Consider the following 20,951-nt stretch of genomic DNA (forward strand, 5'->3'; position numbering starts at 1 on the left):
ATAAAATGTATGTAATTGTAATCGCGCGTTAAGCGTCTGTCATGTGAACGGGCTCTAATAATGTCAATAACAACTGCTAAAAGCTGCAGACCTTCTTAGACAGTATCAGCTAAATAAATTCTTAAAATATTATAGTGGTTAATTCAAAGTATGTAAATGTCTTTGTTCTTAAAATATTTGCAGTAAAAAAATTAACATTATTAAAATATGTACAGGACGTTATAAAATAATAATAATAATAAGAGAAAGAAACTTAAAAACAGGTAATGCCATATACAGCGTGTCTACTTGAGTTGGAAACATATGGGAAACTTTTTTATTATTAATTTTACGAAAAAAAGTTATTCTTTATAAAAAGTTCTGCATGCCCCAAAACCTAAGATTCAATTATCAGATATCAAATTTTCTCAATATTATACGAGGTATGTCAAAAAATATGAACTTCGTTCAAGAGTAAAGTACCTTTATTTCTCTCAATATCGAAAATTCTTATTATGAAAAGTTGTTTGGAAATAAAAACCAAGCTCAAATATGTAATTACATGCTTCTAATTGGAAAAAAATATTTTCCAAATTTTTCTCAAATTTATTGATACTAACTTCGTTTTTATTCATTACACATACGATAACTCTTTTATTATTACTTTTACGAAAAAAAGGTATTCTTTATAAAAATCTCTGTATGTCCTAAGACCGAAGATTCAACCAACAGATATGACATTTTATTAATTTTATACGAGTTATGTCAAAAAATATGAATTTCACTCAAGAGTAAAGTACCTTTATTTTTCACAATATTGAAAACGGTTATTAAAAAAGTTGTTTAGAATTAAAAACTATGTGTTAATATGCAATTACATCCTTCTAATTGAAATACTGTGAAATATAAAGGTGCTATAATACTGAGCGAATTTCATATTTTTTGACACACCTCGTATAAAATTAATAAAAGTTGATATATCATGGTTGTGTCTTTTATGATTTTAGACCATGCAAAGTTTTTTATGAAGAATAACTTTTTTTCGTAAAATGAATAATAAACGAGTTATGATATTTGTAATAATTAAAAACGATGTTGGGTATCCATAAATTTGAGAAAAATATTTTTTTTTCAATAAGAAGCATGTAATTGCATATTTCATCTTAGTTTTTAATTCCAAACAACTTTTTATCATAAGAATTTTCGATATTGAGAGAAATAAAGGTACTTTAAGCCGAAATTCATATTTTTTGACATACCTCGTATAATATTGAGAAAATTTGATATCTGATAATTGAATCTTAGGTTTTGGGGCATGCAGAACTTTTTATAAAGAATAACTTTTTTTCGTAAAATTAATAATAAAAAAGTTTCCCATATGTTTCCAACTCAAGTAGACACGCTGTAGACACTATATGTCATACTATCAGTCTAACAATCCAGGAAAAAGAAAAAATATAGTTCTTTGTCAGAGCTATAAAGACTATACGAGTTGAAAGGTTGTGGGTTAATCTTTTCTTAATAACTTGCTTTAGAGAAAATATGCTGTTAATACACGATCTGCCTGCACAAAAGACATTTTGTTCTTCTACATCTGTCACGCTTGTAATGGATAAATGCGCAACATTCGTAAAAACATGATAATTCTTATGTCGCTCTAGCAGCACATTTTTAATCCCACTTCTTCAGTTTTCTGAGGACTTTTCGGAGGTTTTCTAAGACTACGATGCATCTATTTTTAACCACGAATTCATATGTAACACGCAAATATGCATGAAGAAAATGAGTCCCCTTTCTTTCAATAATAAATATTTTACGATTCACTTGACCGTGAACTCTTCAGAGACTGGTGAACAGAATAACGATGTATAGCCAAGAATACGGTCTAACAATGAACATCAAGAAGACAAAATTTATGAGAATATCTAAAACCAAAGAAATAACGAGAATCTCCTCATAAACGGAACCATTGTCGAACGAGTAGAACAATATGCATATCTTGGAACAACTCCACTAATAATTATTACTTCCAGGAGATTAAAATTAGAATATAGCGAAATTTAACAAAATGAGAAAAGTGCTCTGCACAAGAGATCTGAAGTTAGAGCTAAGAGTAGGAGAAAACATAGCTATCACTTAGCTTGATGCCCAGCATCTACCTTTTCATTGCCCTGAGTCTTGGCCATCTTTTCCTTTGTGAAGGTCCATGTCTGTACGCCATATATAAGTACTGGTAGGACACATTGATCATATACTTTTGTGCGGAGGTATTGAGCATATTTCTGGTTTTCAGGATATAGCTCATGTTTCTGTTGTCTCTCCGAGACAACAGAACATTTTGGACAAAGAAGATTTTAGAGTGGCGGCCAAGGGCAGACAAGCGAAGTCGTGGAAGACCACCTACCAGATGGCCCGACGCCATTAAAAGAATAGCAACAAACTGGATTGCAGCTGCGCAGGACAGAGAAGGGTGGAGACATCTTGAGGAGGCCTATGTCCGACAGTGGACAAATTTGGCTGATGATGATGAGCTCATGTTTCCGAATGTCACCCATGCGAGTCTTCTCCTTTTTATTTCTGCTGTTTGCAGAAAATAAATCGATGTCTATATATTGGTTATAGCTAAAATCAATCTAATCCGTCTACAAATGGACAAAACAGGAGGTAGAGGGGTAGCCTAGACACTAGAATCAAATATAAGAAAAAAATCAGTTGCGCAAGCGGTGGATACGTGTAAACTGGGTAGATCAAAGGTCAGGTGGGCAGTTGGGATGACACAAGACGCTTTAAAGAATAGAACATGGCGCAGTCAACACTCTTGAGGGCGGTAGCACTATATTGATGATAATGATGATGTAATAAAAGTCTATATTAAGTAAAATGAAACTATTAAGTAAAATGTACTGTAAATATCGATATTTAACACATAAGTGATGAAAAAAAGGCGAATGTAGCAACTGGTCAAGAAGTCTGCAGTATATATGAATCTCTAATCTATAACTATTTAGGAATCCTAAATATTCATTCTTAAATTGACTTGGCGATATTGCACAAAAATACGTTTTCAACTTATCAAATAGGTAACCGCCTAAGTTTAACATAAACTACGTCAGTATGTAAAAAGTCAAAATCTCGCTTTTTTCGTTTCAACACAGCCTCCGCAATCGACACAAAAACACATAAACAGCTGAAAAAATTCCCCTCACGTGTTGACGTTGATCAGTTTGGTTTTTTGGGTGTCGTTTGCGTCGTATTTACAAATCTCATAGGAGTTTATGCTGGACATCGAGGTGTAGGAGTTGTTGACGATGTGCGGCGCTTCGTTGAACTCGTCTAGCTCCTCGAGGTCGGCCGATGAGGGGCCCTTCAGGAGGAAGTACTGCTCGGAACGCGTCGGCCATAACAGGTGGGCCATCACGCAGTACGCGAAACAGTCCGCAGAGTAAGTTATACCTAAAATTGGTGAAAAAAATAATTACACTACAGAAGAAAAAAACAAACAAATTTGCTTAGTGCGTCCCGTATATGACTTTTTACAACTTGCTGTAAACTAGAATTACGCCAGTTGTAACGTTTAATTTTTCCTAAGCATTAACAGTTCTCGAAATTTTTGTTAGCGCTGTATGAAGCCACGCTATTTCTTGAGTTTTCATATCATTAACTTGCGTGTCTTTAGTCTAATTTTGTAAGTCTAGTGTCTTTTGTCTCGGTGTAATTATGTTAGAAATGTATGAAATCAACCGCGAAATATAAACTCAGCTGCACTCTTTTTTTAAGCACCCATCAATAATGTTTATATTTCATTTCGATTCCTAATTAGTCTGGCGACAAGCTATAAAGGAACAAAACACCCTAAATTCAGTAATTTTTAGTTTTTAGATGGCAGCATACGTTACTTAATTCAGTCAGTACAGTTTTGTAGTGAAAAAACCCACGAACGTGGTAAGATATTTTTTTAACTTATTTTAAACATGATATAAAAGAAAGATTTGTCTTTCTCCTCAGGGCTTTTTCAATACACATATTAGTTTCCGGCCTTCACAGCAATTTCGTACTGGTCTGCATTTCCGCCCTTTTGCCGATGAGGAGATAAATACCTCAGAGATAAAGTACCCTTGATGTTGGTATGTATCCGTTTTATTTTTTAGTAATAAATAAAAACATTATTTTAAGTTTATTATTTTTTTGACTAATGATTGTAATGATTTGACGTATTTTATAGGTCAAAGGTGACTGACGTCATCGAGAGGATAGCCAGGTTGAAGTGGAGATAGGCAGGACACATAGCCAGAATGACAGATGGGCGATGGACGAAGAGGTTATTGGAATGGAGGCCAAGAGAAGACAAGAGAAGCGTCGGTCGACCGCCTACAAGATGGACTGACGACTTAAGAAAGGTAAATAAAAACTGGATGAGAACGGCGCAGGATAGATCGGATTGGAAACGAGGGGAGGAGGCCTATGTTCAGCAGTGGACTTTTGAGGCTGGATGATGACGTATTTTATATATAGCGGGTGATAAATCGTCAAACGGGCCATAGGTAACTCAATGGGAAATTCTGAATTGTTGAATTCATGCTTCCCTAATTATTTTACATTAAAATTCATGAGAAACTATTTGTAGAGAACTGAAATTTCTATTATAATAGATTTGTTCTACGAATTAAACATATTCCAAAATTTTGCAAAAATATAATACATTTGCCAGAGTATCATTAGTCCAATAATGGGAGATTTGGCCTCTAAAAATCATACGACCAAGCTGAATTTTGCTGAGAATATCAATTTTGTGACCCCAAAAAGGATGTTTTTATGATGATTTTTGAGTCCTTTCTAAATCTCAGGTTAATATCTATTGGCGCCCTGGTTGAAGTTTCCTAGAATTCTGTATTTCTTGTGTAATTTCCTAATTTTTCTTCAGCAGTGTAATGATAATGTGTAATTGTTCATACTCACCTAACAACAGTTTGAATCTCCACAACGCAGACACATGTAAAGCGATAAGCGCTAAAATGGGCAAATAAATGAACCAGACCAAGCTAGAGGCCCCGAAATGTAGTAAAAAATTCAACTTTTGCGTATTATGTTCATACAACATGGTAGTACGCAGCTCGTATAAAAACCAGATCATTATTAATGACCTAAAAACTATTATTAACCATCCAGGCCACGTTTGGTATTCATCTATGTCTTCTATAATATCTACTTCCGTCTGAAATTAATAAAAACGGAAAAACTTAATGTTTGCTAAAAATTATTAATATCTTAAATTATATGAGCTATTTTTGGTTGTGAATATACAAATATTAATAAATGACAGAATGATTAGAAAAGTGCAAACAAATATTTACTATTACAGTTACAATACTCACCAAATTCCAAACATATAAAAGGATGTGCACTATACCATAGCACAACCATATGGCAAACACTAAAGGCTTCCAGGTAAGCTCTAAACGAGTAACGGCCCATCCTTTGGCTAACAGGAGCAGAAGAAGCATGAATGAAGTCTACAACAATAAATTAATCAAAACACAGTACATATTATTTACTCTTATTTCGACGGTAGCCTTTATGACGACTCTGACACTCAAATCAATGGGTGCGTTCGGACAACCACAGCGGCTGGACAACTGGGCCAGTAGTAGCTGTCAGACGTCACCGCTGGAAGTCAGCCGCTGAGAGATTTACTAAGCTTTCCCTATCACGGCTGGATACAACTACCCAGCCGATTTGTGCTGACAGTCAGCCGCTGTGGTCGTCCAAACGCACCCAATCATTATTTGGAGGCCGAATTATCTATTGAAACACTATTGGGACTATACTGCCGTGCTAGGCCCAAAGGCGGTAACTAACATTTGATAAAATGGTGGCAAAATCGATTTCAAAATTGAATGCTAAAATTTTGGCCCGTTAGGGATTTATGGACTAGCTAATAGTTTTAATGCATGCATATATGCCCCAGTTTATTAAGGGAACCATTAATTATATTTTAAAACAAAGTTTTATATAAAAAGAGGTAGATACCGCTAAAACGTTTTATCAAAACTTACTATAAAACTAAGGCTATTAGCGGTATGTGGTTTACAGTTGTGATTTATATGAAATAAAAAGCTTTTCTGTGTATTACAGTTTATTAAATTGAAAGAATTAAAGTATTATTAAATGTTATTATTTTGTTGAGCCACAATATGACAACAACAAATTGACAATATTTAGTTGTCGTTATATTATCTGTTTTCTTTCAAGAGTCAATAAATACGTAATATGTTATAATATATAATATATTATATTGGTTCATTAATATTAATGTTCTATTTGTGATTCAATATAGACAATTTAATAGACAACCGAACAACATACCTTGTGTCCGGTACATACACAACACCTATTTAGTATTACAATGGTATTACCTCATAATTAACATTTTTTATAAAATCTTTTATAGTGCGTCTAATAATTTGGGCGGAACTGTACTTATACTAGGAAAAAACAGAATCCGTTCAGATTGTTATAGATGTTTAAACACCTGCTGATGTTAAGCGTTTTAAAGAATTCTTCAAAACTGTGAATGTGATTGTAAACCATACTTTTGACTTTCTCAGCTATTTTTATTTTGTTTCTTAGCGACAAAGGTTTGCTATTTTACGACAGGTTGTTATAGAGCTTTTAAGATTTTTATGATCGCCCAGACCTACCCTAATATTATTATGCATTGTTATATTATTGGGTATTTCACAATACATAATATTATATTCGGGTAAATACCATTACTTACAGTAATTAGGGCAAATTTTGACATTTTATTAGTTGTATTGTACAAACTAGTTATATTATTATGCTATGATTAAAATATGATGACATTGTCTTTTATACCGAAAAATACCTAATTATGGGATGTATAAGATTTTTAAAATATGCAAACAAATTTTTGGATCATTATCCAGGTACCTGACGCATTCTTAGAAAATTTATAAAGGAATAAAACCAGCATTTTTGTATAAAACTTAGGTAAAGGATTCTCAAAAGATTTAAGTAAAGATATCCCAAATCTACAATCTCGTATCTATAATAGCATTGCATAACTAGACTACTAGACATTGTCTAGTTAAACAATGATAATAGCTTGTATTTAAACAAAAAATAATGCAATCAATGGGACTGCTAATCCCATGTACGACCAACAAAGGGTTTAAACATACAGAAAACTTTAAGTATGAAACAAACCTTGCGCCTGTACAGGCTGAACATAATTTTTTTCCACCTTTTGTAATTGCTTTACAATATATTTTTCTCTTTCTACAATATTGTCTTCAGTGGTTTCACCTCGTGTTTCACAACTCTTACTCAACTCTACTTGATTTTCTAAAAAAACAAAATATTTTAAGTCTCTTTTTCTAAAAATGTTTGTGGACAGCGTGTGGATATATTATTAAGTTTTTAAAACCTAATTAAAAAAAGACATATTTTTTAAATATGAAAATATCTTACCGCCTAATTCAAGATATAAATTATCCACTTGGCGCAGATTCATACTGTTTAGGACAACATAATTGGTTAATTCTTGAAATACTATAAACAAAAATGAAAATACATGTCAATAGATACAATAATCTCGAAAAGTTCTTACCATCCTCGCTAATTATTTCTTTTACTAACACAACTCTTTTAACTAACACAATACTTTAACCTTGTAAAGTTAGGCCGAATTTACTTTGTAATACTAAGGCGATTTGGCGGTTTCTAAATGTAGGCGTATCATTCTTGAAAGTAGATTAGCAGTAAGTGCCATATGCTAAGGTATATGGACGGCAACTGTAGCAGATACCGTCAAAACGCCATAGTATTTAACATTTGCCGCCAAAAGGGCATTTTAACTGAGAAGGGTAGATACCGCTAACAAAATTGCAATTTTATTTAAAATATATTGCTTCTACAACTCCAAAGACTTCATAAATATATACTAAATACCCTATTCTACCTAAAAATACAAAAATCTCATTTTCGATAAAAAGTCAGTTCCCGCCTTTGGGCTTAGCACGGCAGTATACTTGAGGACTCCATCTTTATGATGAACTCAAATAGGATGACACCAGAACTAATCTGCAGTAAGAAGATTAACACAATTATACTGTAACGAAAAAATTATTTGGGATGTAAGGGATAGTGATGCGCAACGTATAGCCTCTCCTATCCAAATGTCAACCTCACCTGCCCGTGTAATGGTCTTGATACTGACCTTTCGGTGCATCCTGCCAGATAACAAACGAGGCTCTGACGTCCGAGCGATTGCCGGTATAAGCAATCCCCCCACTTACTGGCCAACGGCTTCGGGCGGATGAGCTGATAAGTGGAAGGGCACCTTTTTGTCCTGAGATTGATAAATCGGTCTCGAAGGCGGATGAACCTAATAACAACGTAACGGTCAACGGCATAAAGATGCAGAAGGCAACGGGGAACCACTGCATTAAAGACTCGGAGAGTACCCCTAGTACAATTAGCATGACTACGACAAATCATAGAAACGATATTACTGATCATGGAACTCGGATACCAAGATCCGGCAGAGAAGGACAATCACAAGACGGCAAGGCCTTCTCGGTCGCCAGCAGAAGAAATCCTTGCCAATATAGTGTAAAGATAAACCTCACGATCTGCACATGGAACGTTAAAACATTATACGAGGCAGGTAAGACTCATAATGCAATCAAGGAGATGGATAGACTATCAGTAGACATAATGGGAATAAGTGAAATGAGATGGACGAACTCTGGGCAATGTAAAATTAATGATCATCACATATATTATTCAGGTAACCCTAATGGAAGACACGAAAATGGGGTAGGTATAATCTTAAATCAAGAAACTGCCAGACATGTTAAAAATTTTGTACCTATATCGGAAAGAATACTCCTCCTTCAACTTAATACCTACCCAATTACAACTAACATTATCCAGGTATATGCCCCTACAGCTGACAAACCGGACGAGATAATTGAAGCATTTTATAATGAACTATCCAACACCTTAAAATGCCTCCCCAAAAAGGATTTAACTTTGATTATGGGTGATCTAAATGCTAAGATTGGTAGGGGACAATCGGGAGAATTCATAGGGCAATTTGGACTTGGAGAAAGAAATGAGCGAGGAGACCGACTGGGTGAATTTGTGGCAGAAGAAGAGTTTGTGATTACTAACACTTACTTCAAACTCCCTTACAGAAGATTATATACATGGAAATCACCTCAAGACACTCCAGGCCGCATAGTGAGAAATCAAATAGATTACATCATGATTAATAAAAGATTCCGTAACAGCATAACATCAGTCAAGACATACCCAGGAGCTGATATCAAGTCAGACCATAACCCACTGATTGGCAAAATTAAGCTCAGGCTAAAGAAGGTTAGACGTAGTGTCAATCCAAAATTCGACATAAGGCTATTAAAAGACCAAAACACAGAACAGAGTGTAAAACGGTATATACAGAACAACTTGAATACCGTTATTCAATCGGATGTAATGGACCAGGAGATAGAAAAGTTGCATACAGTTTCACAAGACATACGTGAGAAATTCCTCAAACCACCAAAAATAAAGAAGAAATCGTGGATGACAAACGAGATTTTAGATATGATGGAAGAGAGGCGAAAGTCCAAAGATCAGGACATGTCATTATACAAAAGAATAGATAAAGATATCAAAAAAGCAATTAGAATAGCTAAGGATACACGACTAAGAGAACAGTGTGCGGAAATCCAGCAATTGCAACATAAACACGATTCATTCAATATGCACAAAAAAGTTAAAGAAGCTGCAGGCTTATACAAACCTAGAAGAGTTGGGTGTTTGGCAGATAACCAAGGCAAACCACTGTTAAGTGTGGAAGAAAAACTAGACACGTGGAAGAAATATGTGGAAGTAACTTTTGCAGATGAAAGGCAGAATACCATTGAAGACATTGAATGCCAAACAGGACCCCCGATTACCATTGAAGAAGTCACGTCAGCTATTAAAACAACTAAAGATGGTAAAGCTGTAGGGCCTGACCAGTTTTATGTAGAATTCCTAAAACTTATGGATGAACAAGGAATAAAATGGATAACAACCGTATTCAACAAAATATACGTAACTGGAAAAATACCCCAAAGCTGGTTAAAGTCGACCTTCGTAACTTTACCCAAAAAAGTAAATGCCAAAACATGTGAAGACTACAGAACAATTAGCCTAATGAGCCACTTACTCAAAACGTTTCTGAAGGTGATACATGGCAGAATATATAAAAAATGCGAACAACAGATATCATGGACGCAGTTTGGATTCCGCGATGCCTTAGGCACCCGAGAGGCTCTATTCGCTGTCCAAGTGCTTATGCAAAGATGCAGGGATGTTGACTGTGAAGTGTATATTTGTTTTATCGACTACAAAAAGGCGTTTGATAGAGTAAAACATGATAAACTCATAAACATCTTGAAAGAAGCGGGAGTAGATGATAGAGACTTGAGAATCATATATAATTTGTATTACAACCAAACTGCCAATATTAAAGTGGAAGACCAATTAACAGAGGCAGTCTCCATAGATAGAGGAGTGAGGCAAGGATGCATCCTGTCCCCGGTGCTGTTTAATATATACTCTGAATGTATCTTCGAGCAAGCGCTGGGAGAACTACAGGAAGGCGTATTAGTCAACGGAGTGCGTCTGAACAACATTAGATATGCCGACGACGCTGTAGTTTTTGCAGACAGTCTAGATGGTTTGCAAAGAATAATGTCGCGCATATCAGATATAAGTAGAGAATACGGACTTGATCTCAATACGAAAAAAACAAAGTATATGGTAGTCAGTAAGCGCGAAATATTAAATACACAGCTTTTGGTTAACCAACAACTAATTGACAGGGTCGACAGCTACGCATACCTTGGTACCAACATAAACAGCCAGTGGGACCACTCAAGTGAAATAAAACAACGCATAGGAAAAGCGAGATCAGCGTTCATAATGATGAAGTCTCTTTTCAGAAGCCACGATTTACCTCTTGCTACCAAAATCTCTATCATCAGATGCTATGTATTTTCTACGTTATTATACGGAGTAGAGGCCTGGACACTTTCCGAGGCTTCTTTGAGAAAACTCGAGGCATTTGAGATGTGGTGTTACAGGCGCATTTTGAGAATTTCGTGGGTGGATCGTGTGACTAATATTGAGGTTCTACGTAGAATAGGCAAGGAATGCGAGATTATTAACATAATCAAAGAGCGCAAACTAGAATATCTTGGCCATGTTATGAGGAATGAACAGAGATATGGCTTGTTGCAACTCATTCTTCAAGGCAAGGTATTTGGAAAGAGAGGACCAGGGAGAAGAAGAATATCTTGGCTTCAAAACCTGAGAAAGTGGTTTAATACATCGACAACCGGACTATTCAGAATAGCAGCAAGCAAAGTTAGGATAGCCATGCTGGTCGCCAACATCCGGAACGGATAGGCACCTTAAGAAGAAGAAGAAAAAATTAACTTGGCTGAGAAAATGTTGGAAGGAACACGATATGTACTGGAAGCAGCGAGGAGAGGCGTGGGGAAAATGCAAGAATGTCAGCGATACTAGAGATGATCGGAACATTCTAGAAAATAACCTATTTACTGTATATAGCGCGCTGGTATTAGACTTAGATTAGGTATAAAATAAGTTTCGAATTGTAATCTTGTTAAAATAAATATTCGTATAAACGAACCTATCTTTTTCTCATGAGCATTTTTCAGTGCGTCACAGTTTTTCGATTTCTTTCTAACGCATTAAATTGTATGTGACAGAAAAAAAGGCACGTCCGTGATTACTTTGGTAATTCTAGTTCGGTGATTATTCTAGTTGTCGATAGATGGCGCTATAATAGAAAAAAATTTATTTACTAATTATATAATATATCTACGAATATAATCTGTACAATTTATACGACTATACAAATCAAAGAAAATACCATTTTATAAATGCAATAAAGACAATTGATTTGTTTTTATGCCCAATTGCAAATACAATTTGACAACTGTCAGATTTAACTAAAATGTCATGTTAGAATAAATGTTATAAATGTATATTATCACGGACTTACTAGTCCTGTCGCCAGGGGGGGTACAACGGCCTCCTTAATTCAGATGGAGTTACCCAAGTTTTTTTTATTTATTTTGACCCGTAGAATACGAATTTTTTGGGTAACAGTTGATCCGGATGTCGATAAGATTGTTATAGACAAAGAACTTGAGGAATTACATAACAGTGATTTCTCGCAAAACAAAACATCTTTTTGTATTTTTTGGGTCATTGTAGGCAAAAAATGCTCTGACAAGTTTTTTCGTAGGATGCATAGTTTTCGAGATAACCGCGGTTGAATTTTCAAAAAATCGAAAAATTGCAATTTTTGAACCCGAATAACTTTTGATTAAAAAATAAAGTAGCAATTCTGCTTACCGCATTTGAAAGTTTAAGTCAAATTATATCGGTTTTGATTATTTGCATTGCTAAAAATTTATTATTTTATTGGTAAACAAAGCTATAAACACCTAGTGCGTGAGTGATGTTTTCAATGATTTCTCATTTAAAATCTAACGAGTAGGTAGAGTAGCTACAAATGCAAGCGAGGCAATGTCTACGTAGCATGCGTTAAAACGCATGTATTAGGCACGGGAAACACTATGTGTTTATAGCTTTGTTCAGCAGTAAAAAAATTAATTTTTAGCAATGCAAATAATCAAAACCGATATAATTTGCCTTAAACTTTCAAATGCGGTAAGCAGAATTGCTACTTTATTTTTTAATCAAAAGTTATTCGGGTTCAAAAATTGCCATTTTTCGATTTTTTGAAAGTTCAACCGCGGTTATATTTTTTGCTTAAAATGACCCAAAAAATACAAAAATATGTTTTGTTTTGCGAGAAATCGCTGTTATGGAATTCCTCAAGTTCTTTGTCTATAACAATCTTATCGACATCCGGATCAACTGTTACCCAAAAAATTCGTATTCTACGGGTCAAAATATATAAAAAAAAAACTTGAATAAGTCCATCTGAATTAAGGAGGCCGTTGTACCCCCCCTGGCGACAGGACTATACCTTTTTTTCTATCATTTGTGACGTACTGAAAAGAACCATATAGTTTTATTGCTATAATACCATCTAGAGAAGAAACTACCAAATATTAATGGGGACTAAATATGGTTAATATGATTCACTGAAGGATCTAAAATTGTCCATGGTACTGTATCAGGAGTCTTGATGCAAACATGCAATTATCATAAATCCTACAGCTTAGGCCAATCTACAACTGTGTTCCAGACTGAAGTTTTTGGTTTGATAGCCTGCATTGATGGAATCATAGATGAAGACCCCAAAGCAAAGAGAATCAACATTTAAACAGATAGCCAAGCAGCTATTCTGGCAATAAAGAATCCATTCATCAAATCAAAACTGGTGAGGAACTGCAAAGGTATATTCAACAATCTGGCAAAAGTTAACAAAGTGTGTTTAATATGGGTGCTGGGTCATAAAGAACTTTTCTGTAGCATCACCAACGATGCTACGGAAAACGGGATTACGGAAAACGAGTATGTATAAATAAAAATTAGTACAACGAAGACCGTGATAATGCCCTAGATCAGGGGTGGCCAAGCTTCTTAATAGTCCGAGCCACTTTTCACAAGTTGAAGTTTTTCGCGATCCGCAATAATAATAATAATAATAATATCGTATGGCATTTTTGCCGGGGAGATCCTTTCGGATAGTTCCAGCGCCAATTACATCTTTAACCCTGTTTCAAGTAACTAGTGTCGATGTACACTAGCCCAGGGGGACCGACGGCTTAACGTACTCTCCGAGGCACGGTGAGACGGCTCGTGTCATTATTGGAAATGAAAATGGTTTGTCTTTGGCAGGGATCGAACCCACGTCTACTGGCGTATGAGGCCAGCGTTTATGCCGTTACCAACGGCCGCTCGCGAAACTGCGAAACTAACGCGATCCGCAATAAAATACTTATTCAAAAAGTATCTATGTATAGAAGGTATTTACAATTTTTTAACAGAACTTTTACTTACTGAAAACCGAAATACAATTACGAAATATTTAAACTTAATTACATTTTTGTTTTCCTTCTTTTGATAATTCTTTAGAATTTGGTGATTAATATGTGACTTCTCAGACTTCTTTTAGATGCTGGTTAGGTAATATTGATCGGTGTTAGGATTTCACGAATTATAAAATGGAATAAAATGGTCCACACAAGTACGTTGTTCCTAATATGGAAATAATTCGACAAGCATTTTTTTTTTAGGGTACCTTCTTGGATTCTGGTACAAATTTCCAAAATTCGGTATTCGGCGTCGACTTATAGTTTTATTTTCGAGCTTGATCTTCTTGCGTCTCTATTAATTTTAATTCTCCAGATGTTGTTTGGGTCATATATTGGTAATAATAAAAAAATTCACCTTATGAACTATGTTCATTTCAAATGAATTCGGAAAAAATGAAGAGACGATTTAACATATTTTAAGTCTTCAAATCTATTTTGGAGTTCGGTCAATATTCCTTCCGGCTTTTTTATATACCTACTCGTTAAGTTTTTCTAGTATAATATGGTAAAAATTTTTTTCTAAGTCGAGTAAAATGACTTAAATGCAAAATGTGTACCTAATACAAATTACATCTGTAGCAAGAGTTATACAAAAATCGGTTTGGATTCGATTGATTACTGACTTTTACATTGCGCCACTCTTATGTAATGTTCGTTAGCGCAGTTTTCGATGTGTCATATCATTCTTATCTTGGATGGAAATGGAATTTGTTACAAAGTCTTTCATGTTTGTTGTCAGTAAATTAAAAGACATTTTGAAACACATATTATGGAACGATAATAATTTTTTTAAATCATATCTAATACAAAATTGAAAAATAACTCGGGTACAATCGAGAGCCACAAGTAATCCTTCAAAGAGCCGCATGTGGCTCGCGAGCCGCAGTTTGGCCATCCCTGTCCTAGATCATCAACACCTTTCGAACTTTTATATTCGTATTAATGCTAAACTTACCCTAGATAATATATCAAAAATATCTCCGGTCATAGCCAACTTGGGATACCCCACACCATCCAGAGCATACCTCAACGTATGTACTAATATTAGACACAAAGCTATAAAATCCAATATCAAACTAGCTGTAAACAACCTAGTTACAGGATGTTTCTGCGTCTTAACAGCATGGCACTGAAGAGGAACTAATACCATATAGCACAACCAAAACACCAAATACAGCTCCAACGTGTTCTGCCTGTCGAAGGAAAACTGGTACGTCAAGGTACTGATCGAGGAACCGTTTGGGTTGCCATTGACGAGCCAAATGTCGTAGTCGATTTCGTAGGGAGTGTATGTATGGTAATATTTCCACTCGCAGGTTGAGACGTCATGGTAGCAGGCTACTATTGATAGGTACCAAAAACTGAAAAGAAAATTACACTAATCAAAAAAGAAAGTAGTAATAGAAAACACTCACATAAAAATAAAAAGTTATACAATTACAAAATAAAACAAGCTGAAAATGCGAGCATTATCATAACGAAAACTTTGTTTATTTACGTATTTTAATTCATAATATGGAAGATTGCTATTATGAAAAGTAGTTTAGAATTAATAATTATGTTTTAATGTGCAATTATATCATTCTAATTTAAATGTTAGGAACTATAAAGGTAGTTTACTCTTGATCGAAATTCATATTTTTTATATACCTCGTATAAAATTAATAAAATTTTACATGATGTTTGCATCATAAATCTTAGAACATGAAGAGCTTTTTATGAATAACTTTTCTTCGTCAAATTAAAAATAAGAGTTATAAATGAAAATGTTGTTGGTATCCATAATTTGAGAAAAATCTTCAAATATTTTTTTCCATTAGAAGGATGTAATTGCACATATAATTTTCTATACCAAACAATATTATTTCATATACTGTCGGTTCGCTAAATTCAGACACAACTGGTTAGTGATTTCAGTCAATAATTTTTCCAATTTGGCAAAAAAAAAATTACTAATTAGTTGAAATTACTAAATAATTAGTAATTTTGTCAATTTTGGCAAAACTCGCAAAAACAAAAAAAATTACCTAATAAAATCACTAGCCAGTTGTGTCGAGTTTAGCGAACCGACTATATTTTAATTTCATAGCAAATGGAACAGTCCATTTATCATAAAGGGGAGGCCATATACTCGTATAAACCTTTTTAAAGCTGTTAATAAATTATTGCTTTTAAAATATACTCAAATTGTATTTTTGAACATCTTATTTATTTTATATAATAAGCAAATTCACTATCAAATGTCATTGATATTTTATTAATACTTAATTTAAAATTTAGTTTGACATTCACGAAGTGTCAAACTCAAATGTAAATAACCTATGCTATGCTTAACAAATCGAGATTAAAAAACTAACCTACTTAATAGCAACGATTTCAGCTGGACGTGTAGTGTGTCGGAAGAAAATAAAACGATTGTGACGTCACATTTTAGACTTTCAGGTCGATTATCTCGAAGACGGTTAGAAATATCGAAATGCCGTTTTCAGATTTGGATTCAGAAGAAAAAACTACATAAGAATCCATCGATAAATCTGATCTGAGTATTGCAGGAGCGGCAACGCAATAACACACATACTTTTGCGAATTTATAAACGAAATGTTTTCGTTGAAAATATGATTAACTATTTAGATGGGAAATAAGTCACAATTAAAATGAAAAAATAATTTTATTAACGAATGAACTATCTTTTAGTAAAGTCGTCCCAGGAACGTAACTCATAAATATTGGCGATATCATTTTAAAGTCTTCTACTTTAAAATGTATAATATACGTCTGAATTGCCAATATAAATGAGTCAGATTAAATAAATTATTAGAAGAATTTTTTTACTTAGCAACAACATTTTTGTTTAATTTAGTAGTATTTTGTATTTTGACAACGGCACCCGATTTGGGCGTCGAAACGATAATAAAATTGTTTTTCAATTTAATTGTGGCTTATTTCCCATCTAAATAGTTAATCATAAAAATGCCACAAGGAAATAGCTTCTGAACAACATAAAAAATATGAAAAAAATTTTTTAAGAAACGCTTTTCTTTAGTTACCAGTTACTAAAATTAGAAATTTAAAAAAATCAACTAAAAAGCAAAAAATAAAAAACTGTTAGACAGACAAAAATATACAGGGTGTCCCGAAAAGATTGGTCATAAATTATACCACAGATTCTGGGGTCAAAAATAGATTGATTGAACCTCACTTACCTATATACAATAGTGCACACAAAAAAAGTTACAGCCCTTTGAAGTTACAAAATAAAAATCGATTTTTTTTCATATATCGAAAACTCTCAGAGATTTTTTATTGAAAATTGACATGTGGCATTTTTATGGCAGCAACATTTAAAAAAAATTAAAGTGAAATTTGTGCACCCCATAAAAATTTTATGGGGTTTTGTTCCCTTAACCCCCCCCCCAAACTTTTGTGTACGTTCTAATTGAATTATTATTGTGGCACGATTAGTTAAACACAATGTTTCTAAAACTTTTTTGCCTCTTAGTACTTTTTCGATAAGTCAGTGTTTATCGAGATATTTTGAATATTTGTCGAATCCACCACATATTTGTATATGGTTAATAGTCCGTTCTTTAACGGTAAAATATTGCAAAACCTCTAAATTTTAAAGAACCGCTTGGATTGACATGAAATTTGGCATACACATAGCTAACAAGTCAAAGAAAAAAATTGATATTGTGCCGATATGTGCTTTTGCCCTGGGGGTGGTTTTCACCCCCTCTTGGGGTGAAAAAATATTCGTCCAAAGAAAGTCAGGAAATGGATAAACTGGCTAATTTTAAGTACCATATGTTCTATAGAGTTTTTTCACTAAGTCAATACTTTTCGAGTTATTTGGCAGTGAATATGTTCATTTTTTCAACAAAATAACCACGCTTTTAGACGGTTTTTCGGAAATAACTCAAATAGTAAGTATTTTGTCGGTAAAACATTCTTAGCAAAAATATAGCCTGTAAAAAATTTAAAAAAAAATGGTGTATACATCACGTCTCTACACCTAGTAGAAGCAGAGATATAGCTAATGAAAAATAGGTTCATATTCGTCAAGTTCCAAACGGAATACTTTAACGTCAAATAACCAGAAATGAAGCACATTTCGGGGAAAACTCATTACAACTTATTTAAAGTGTTTAAAAAAGCTTCATCTTTGTTTTATAAAAAAAATTTCTAGCATCAAAATTAAACAAGTTACGCTCAAAATAAAGTTAGTCCCTTTTGGTTTTGGTAAAAAAATCGAGAAAATCACCCCCTAATTAGTATCTTAAATGAACTTAATCGTTACGACTTCACAAGTTTCTTGACTCGTGTATATATTGTTTATATGATCTGTAAGTTTCATCGGTTCAAAGTCCTTATTATTAAAAGGGCTGTAGTTAAAAGGGGTTGAACGAGTCACTGATCACGAATATATGCAAATTTAGAAACACCAAGTCTTAAACAATTTTTGTCTAACAGAAAAACAAAAAAATACATGATATTCAGAAAAGCAAATCTGACTTTTTTTGTTTTTCGAGACTTTTGGTATCTCTAACAATTTTTAAGTTATTTTGAAAAAAAAAGCATATTTTCAAAATTTAAATTTTTAAAAATTTTACTTTAAAACCAAATTTTTTCAAAAATAAGCACTTTGAATCGATGAAACTTACAGATCATATAAACACAACATAAGTAAAATAACTTGTGGAGCGATAACGATTAATTTCATTTAAGTTGCTAATTAGGGGTTGGTCTTCCCGATTTTTTTTTACAAAAACAAAAGGGACCAACTTTATTTTGAGCGTAACTTGCTTAAATTTAACGCTAGAAAGTTTTTGTAAAAACAGAAATAAAGCTTTTTTTAAACACTTTAAAAAAGTTATAATGGGTTTTCCCGAAAAAGTGCTTAATTTTTTGAATATTTCACGTCGAAATATTCTATTCGAAATTTGGTGAATATGAATATATTTTTCATAGGCTATAACTCTGGTTCTACGAGATCCAGGGACCTAACGCATACACCATTTTTTTTACTTTTTTATAAGCTATATTTTTGAGAAGAACGTTTTTTTCGACAAAATACTTACTTTTTGAGTTATTTGCGAAAAATCGTCTAAAAATGTGGTTATTTTGTTGAAAAATGAACATATTTACTCGCAAATAACTCGAAAAGTGTTGACTTGGCGAAAAAGCTCTATAGAACAAAAGTTACTTAAAATTAGTCAGTTTACCCATTTCCGGACTTATTTTGGACATATCTTTTTTCACCCCCAAAAGGGGGTTAAAGTCACCCCCAGGGCAAAAGCATACATCGGCACAATATCACTTTTTTTCTTTGATATGTAAGCTATACGCATGCCAAATTTCATGTCAATCCAAGCGGTTCTTTAAAATTTAGAGCAAAAACCGTGAAAGAATGGACTACAAGTACGGTTAGAGTGGTAGGGGAGCAAAGTATGCTAAATGTGCAGTCACTCGAGCGCTTTGGGGACCTATTGGGCTGTGAAGAGTAGGTCCTAAAACCAAAAAAAGTTAAGTAAAGTTTTCCATTTTAGTGGGCGCTTGCCATTTTTTAATTTAATTTTCCATTTCCAACAATCGTTTTTCCCGATTATAGCGCCATCTATCCATAGTTCGAAAAAATGTTTCGAATAAAAGTTGCTTATTTTTACGTAAAGAATCCAAATCTGGAATAAAAATTTGGGGCTCCTATTTAAGATTTTAAAGTAACCACCCACCCCACTTCCGTGGGGGGTCGTGTTTGGTACCATTCGATAGATTTTCAAAAATATTGATTAAGTGTATTTTGCAGTTTTTCGATCTAATGTTTATTTTGCGAAATATCGCGGGATTTGTATTTAAAATTTTAAATTTACCCCCCACCCCTCTCCGTGGGGTGTCATGTTTGGTGTCATTCGATATATTTTTGAAAAATATTGAACACGTATTTTTTAGTTTTTCGATCTAACGTTCATTTCGCGATTTATTCGCTTTTTTTTGTGAAACTTTTTAACTCACCCATTTCCTTACGCCCCGCTCAAATCGTCAGATTTTTTAAACATACACTCTTTTGCATGTACTTAACTTACCTTATCTTAATCTGACAATTTCGAGTATTTTTAAGGATAGATTTTTTTTTTCGGGCCCCCCTTAACGAACTCCTCCGCCAATATATGGTGGAGGTACATCTGAAGGGCACCAGGTTTCTCCCCATATGATAATCTGACGCGCTCGAGTAACTGCAAAAATCCCCGCTTGGGCTCCCCTACCATAGAGACCTGGTAATAATCTAAAAATTTATTTATAATTTACATTTTTAAGTATATTTTGAAAAAGAAGCTACATCTCGATAAAAGGTGACTTATAAAAAAAAGACTAAGAGGCAAAAGTTTTAAAAACACTGTGTTTAACTAATGGTGCCACAATAATAGTTTAATTGGAACGTACACAAACATTTGGGGGGTTTAAAGTAACAAAAGCCCCATAAATTTTTTACGTAAATATATTGAAAAAGAAGCCGCATCTCTATAAAAACTGGCTTATGGAAAAAATACTAGGAGGCAAAAAAGTTTTAAAAACGTTGTCTTTAACTAATGGTACCACAATAATGAATTAATTGGAACGTACACAAAAGTTTGGGGGGGGGGGGTTTAAGAGAACAAAATCCCCATAAATTTTTTATGGGGTGGACAAATTTCACTATAATTTTGTTTTAAGATGTTCCTGCCATAAAAATGATATATGTCCATTTTCAATAAAAAATCTCTAATAGTTTTCGATATATTGAAAACAATCGATTTTCATTTTGTAACTTCAAAGGGCTGTAACTTTTTTATGAGCACATTTGTACTAAGGTAAAT

At 33.8% G+C, this 20,951-nt stretch overlaps 1 protein-coding gene across 1 annotated transcript in view; it reads right to left on the reverse strand.

Annotated features, from left to right (window-relative positions):
• Positions 1 to 1,796: 1,796 nt before the first annotated feature.
• Positions 1,797 to 20,951, reverse strand: part of LOC114329795 (transmembrane protein 145) — a 46,210-nt gene continuing 27,055 nt past the window's right edge. The window contains exons 2-5 of the mRNA XM_028279013.2: positions 15,055 to 15,460; positions 5,352 to 5,489; positions 4,936 to 5,191; positions 1,797 to 3,432 (exon numbers count right to left, since the gene is read on the reverse strand). Coding sequence (XP_028134814.1) covers positions 3,182 to 3,432; positions 4,936 to 5,191; positions 5,352 to 5,489; positions 15,055 to 15,460 — 1,051 coding nt within the window. The 3' untranslated portion in view covers positions 1,797 to 3,181. The remainder of the gene's footprint in view (positions 3,433 to 4,935; positions 5,192 to 5,351; positions 5,490 to 15,054; positions 15,461 to 20,951) is intronic.

The sequence above is a fragment of the Diabrotica virgifera genome, chromosome 9 (assembly GCF_917563875.1).
Source record: "Diabrotica virgifera virgifera chromosome 9, PGI_DIABVI_V3a".
Lineage (NCBI taxonomy): Eukaryota > Metazoa > Arthropoda > Insecta > Coleoptera > Chrysomelidae > Diabrotica > Diabrotica virgifera.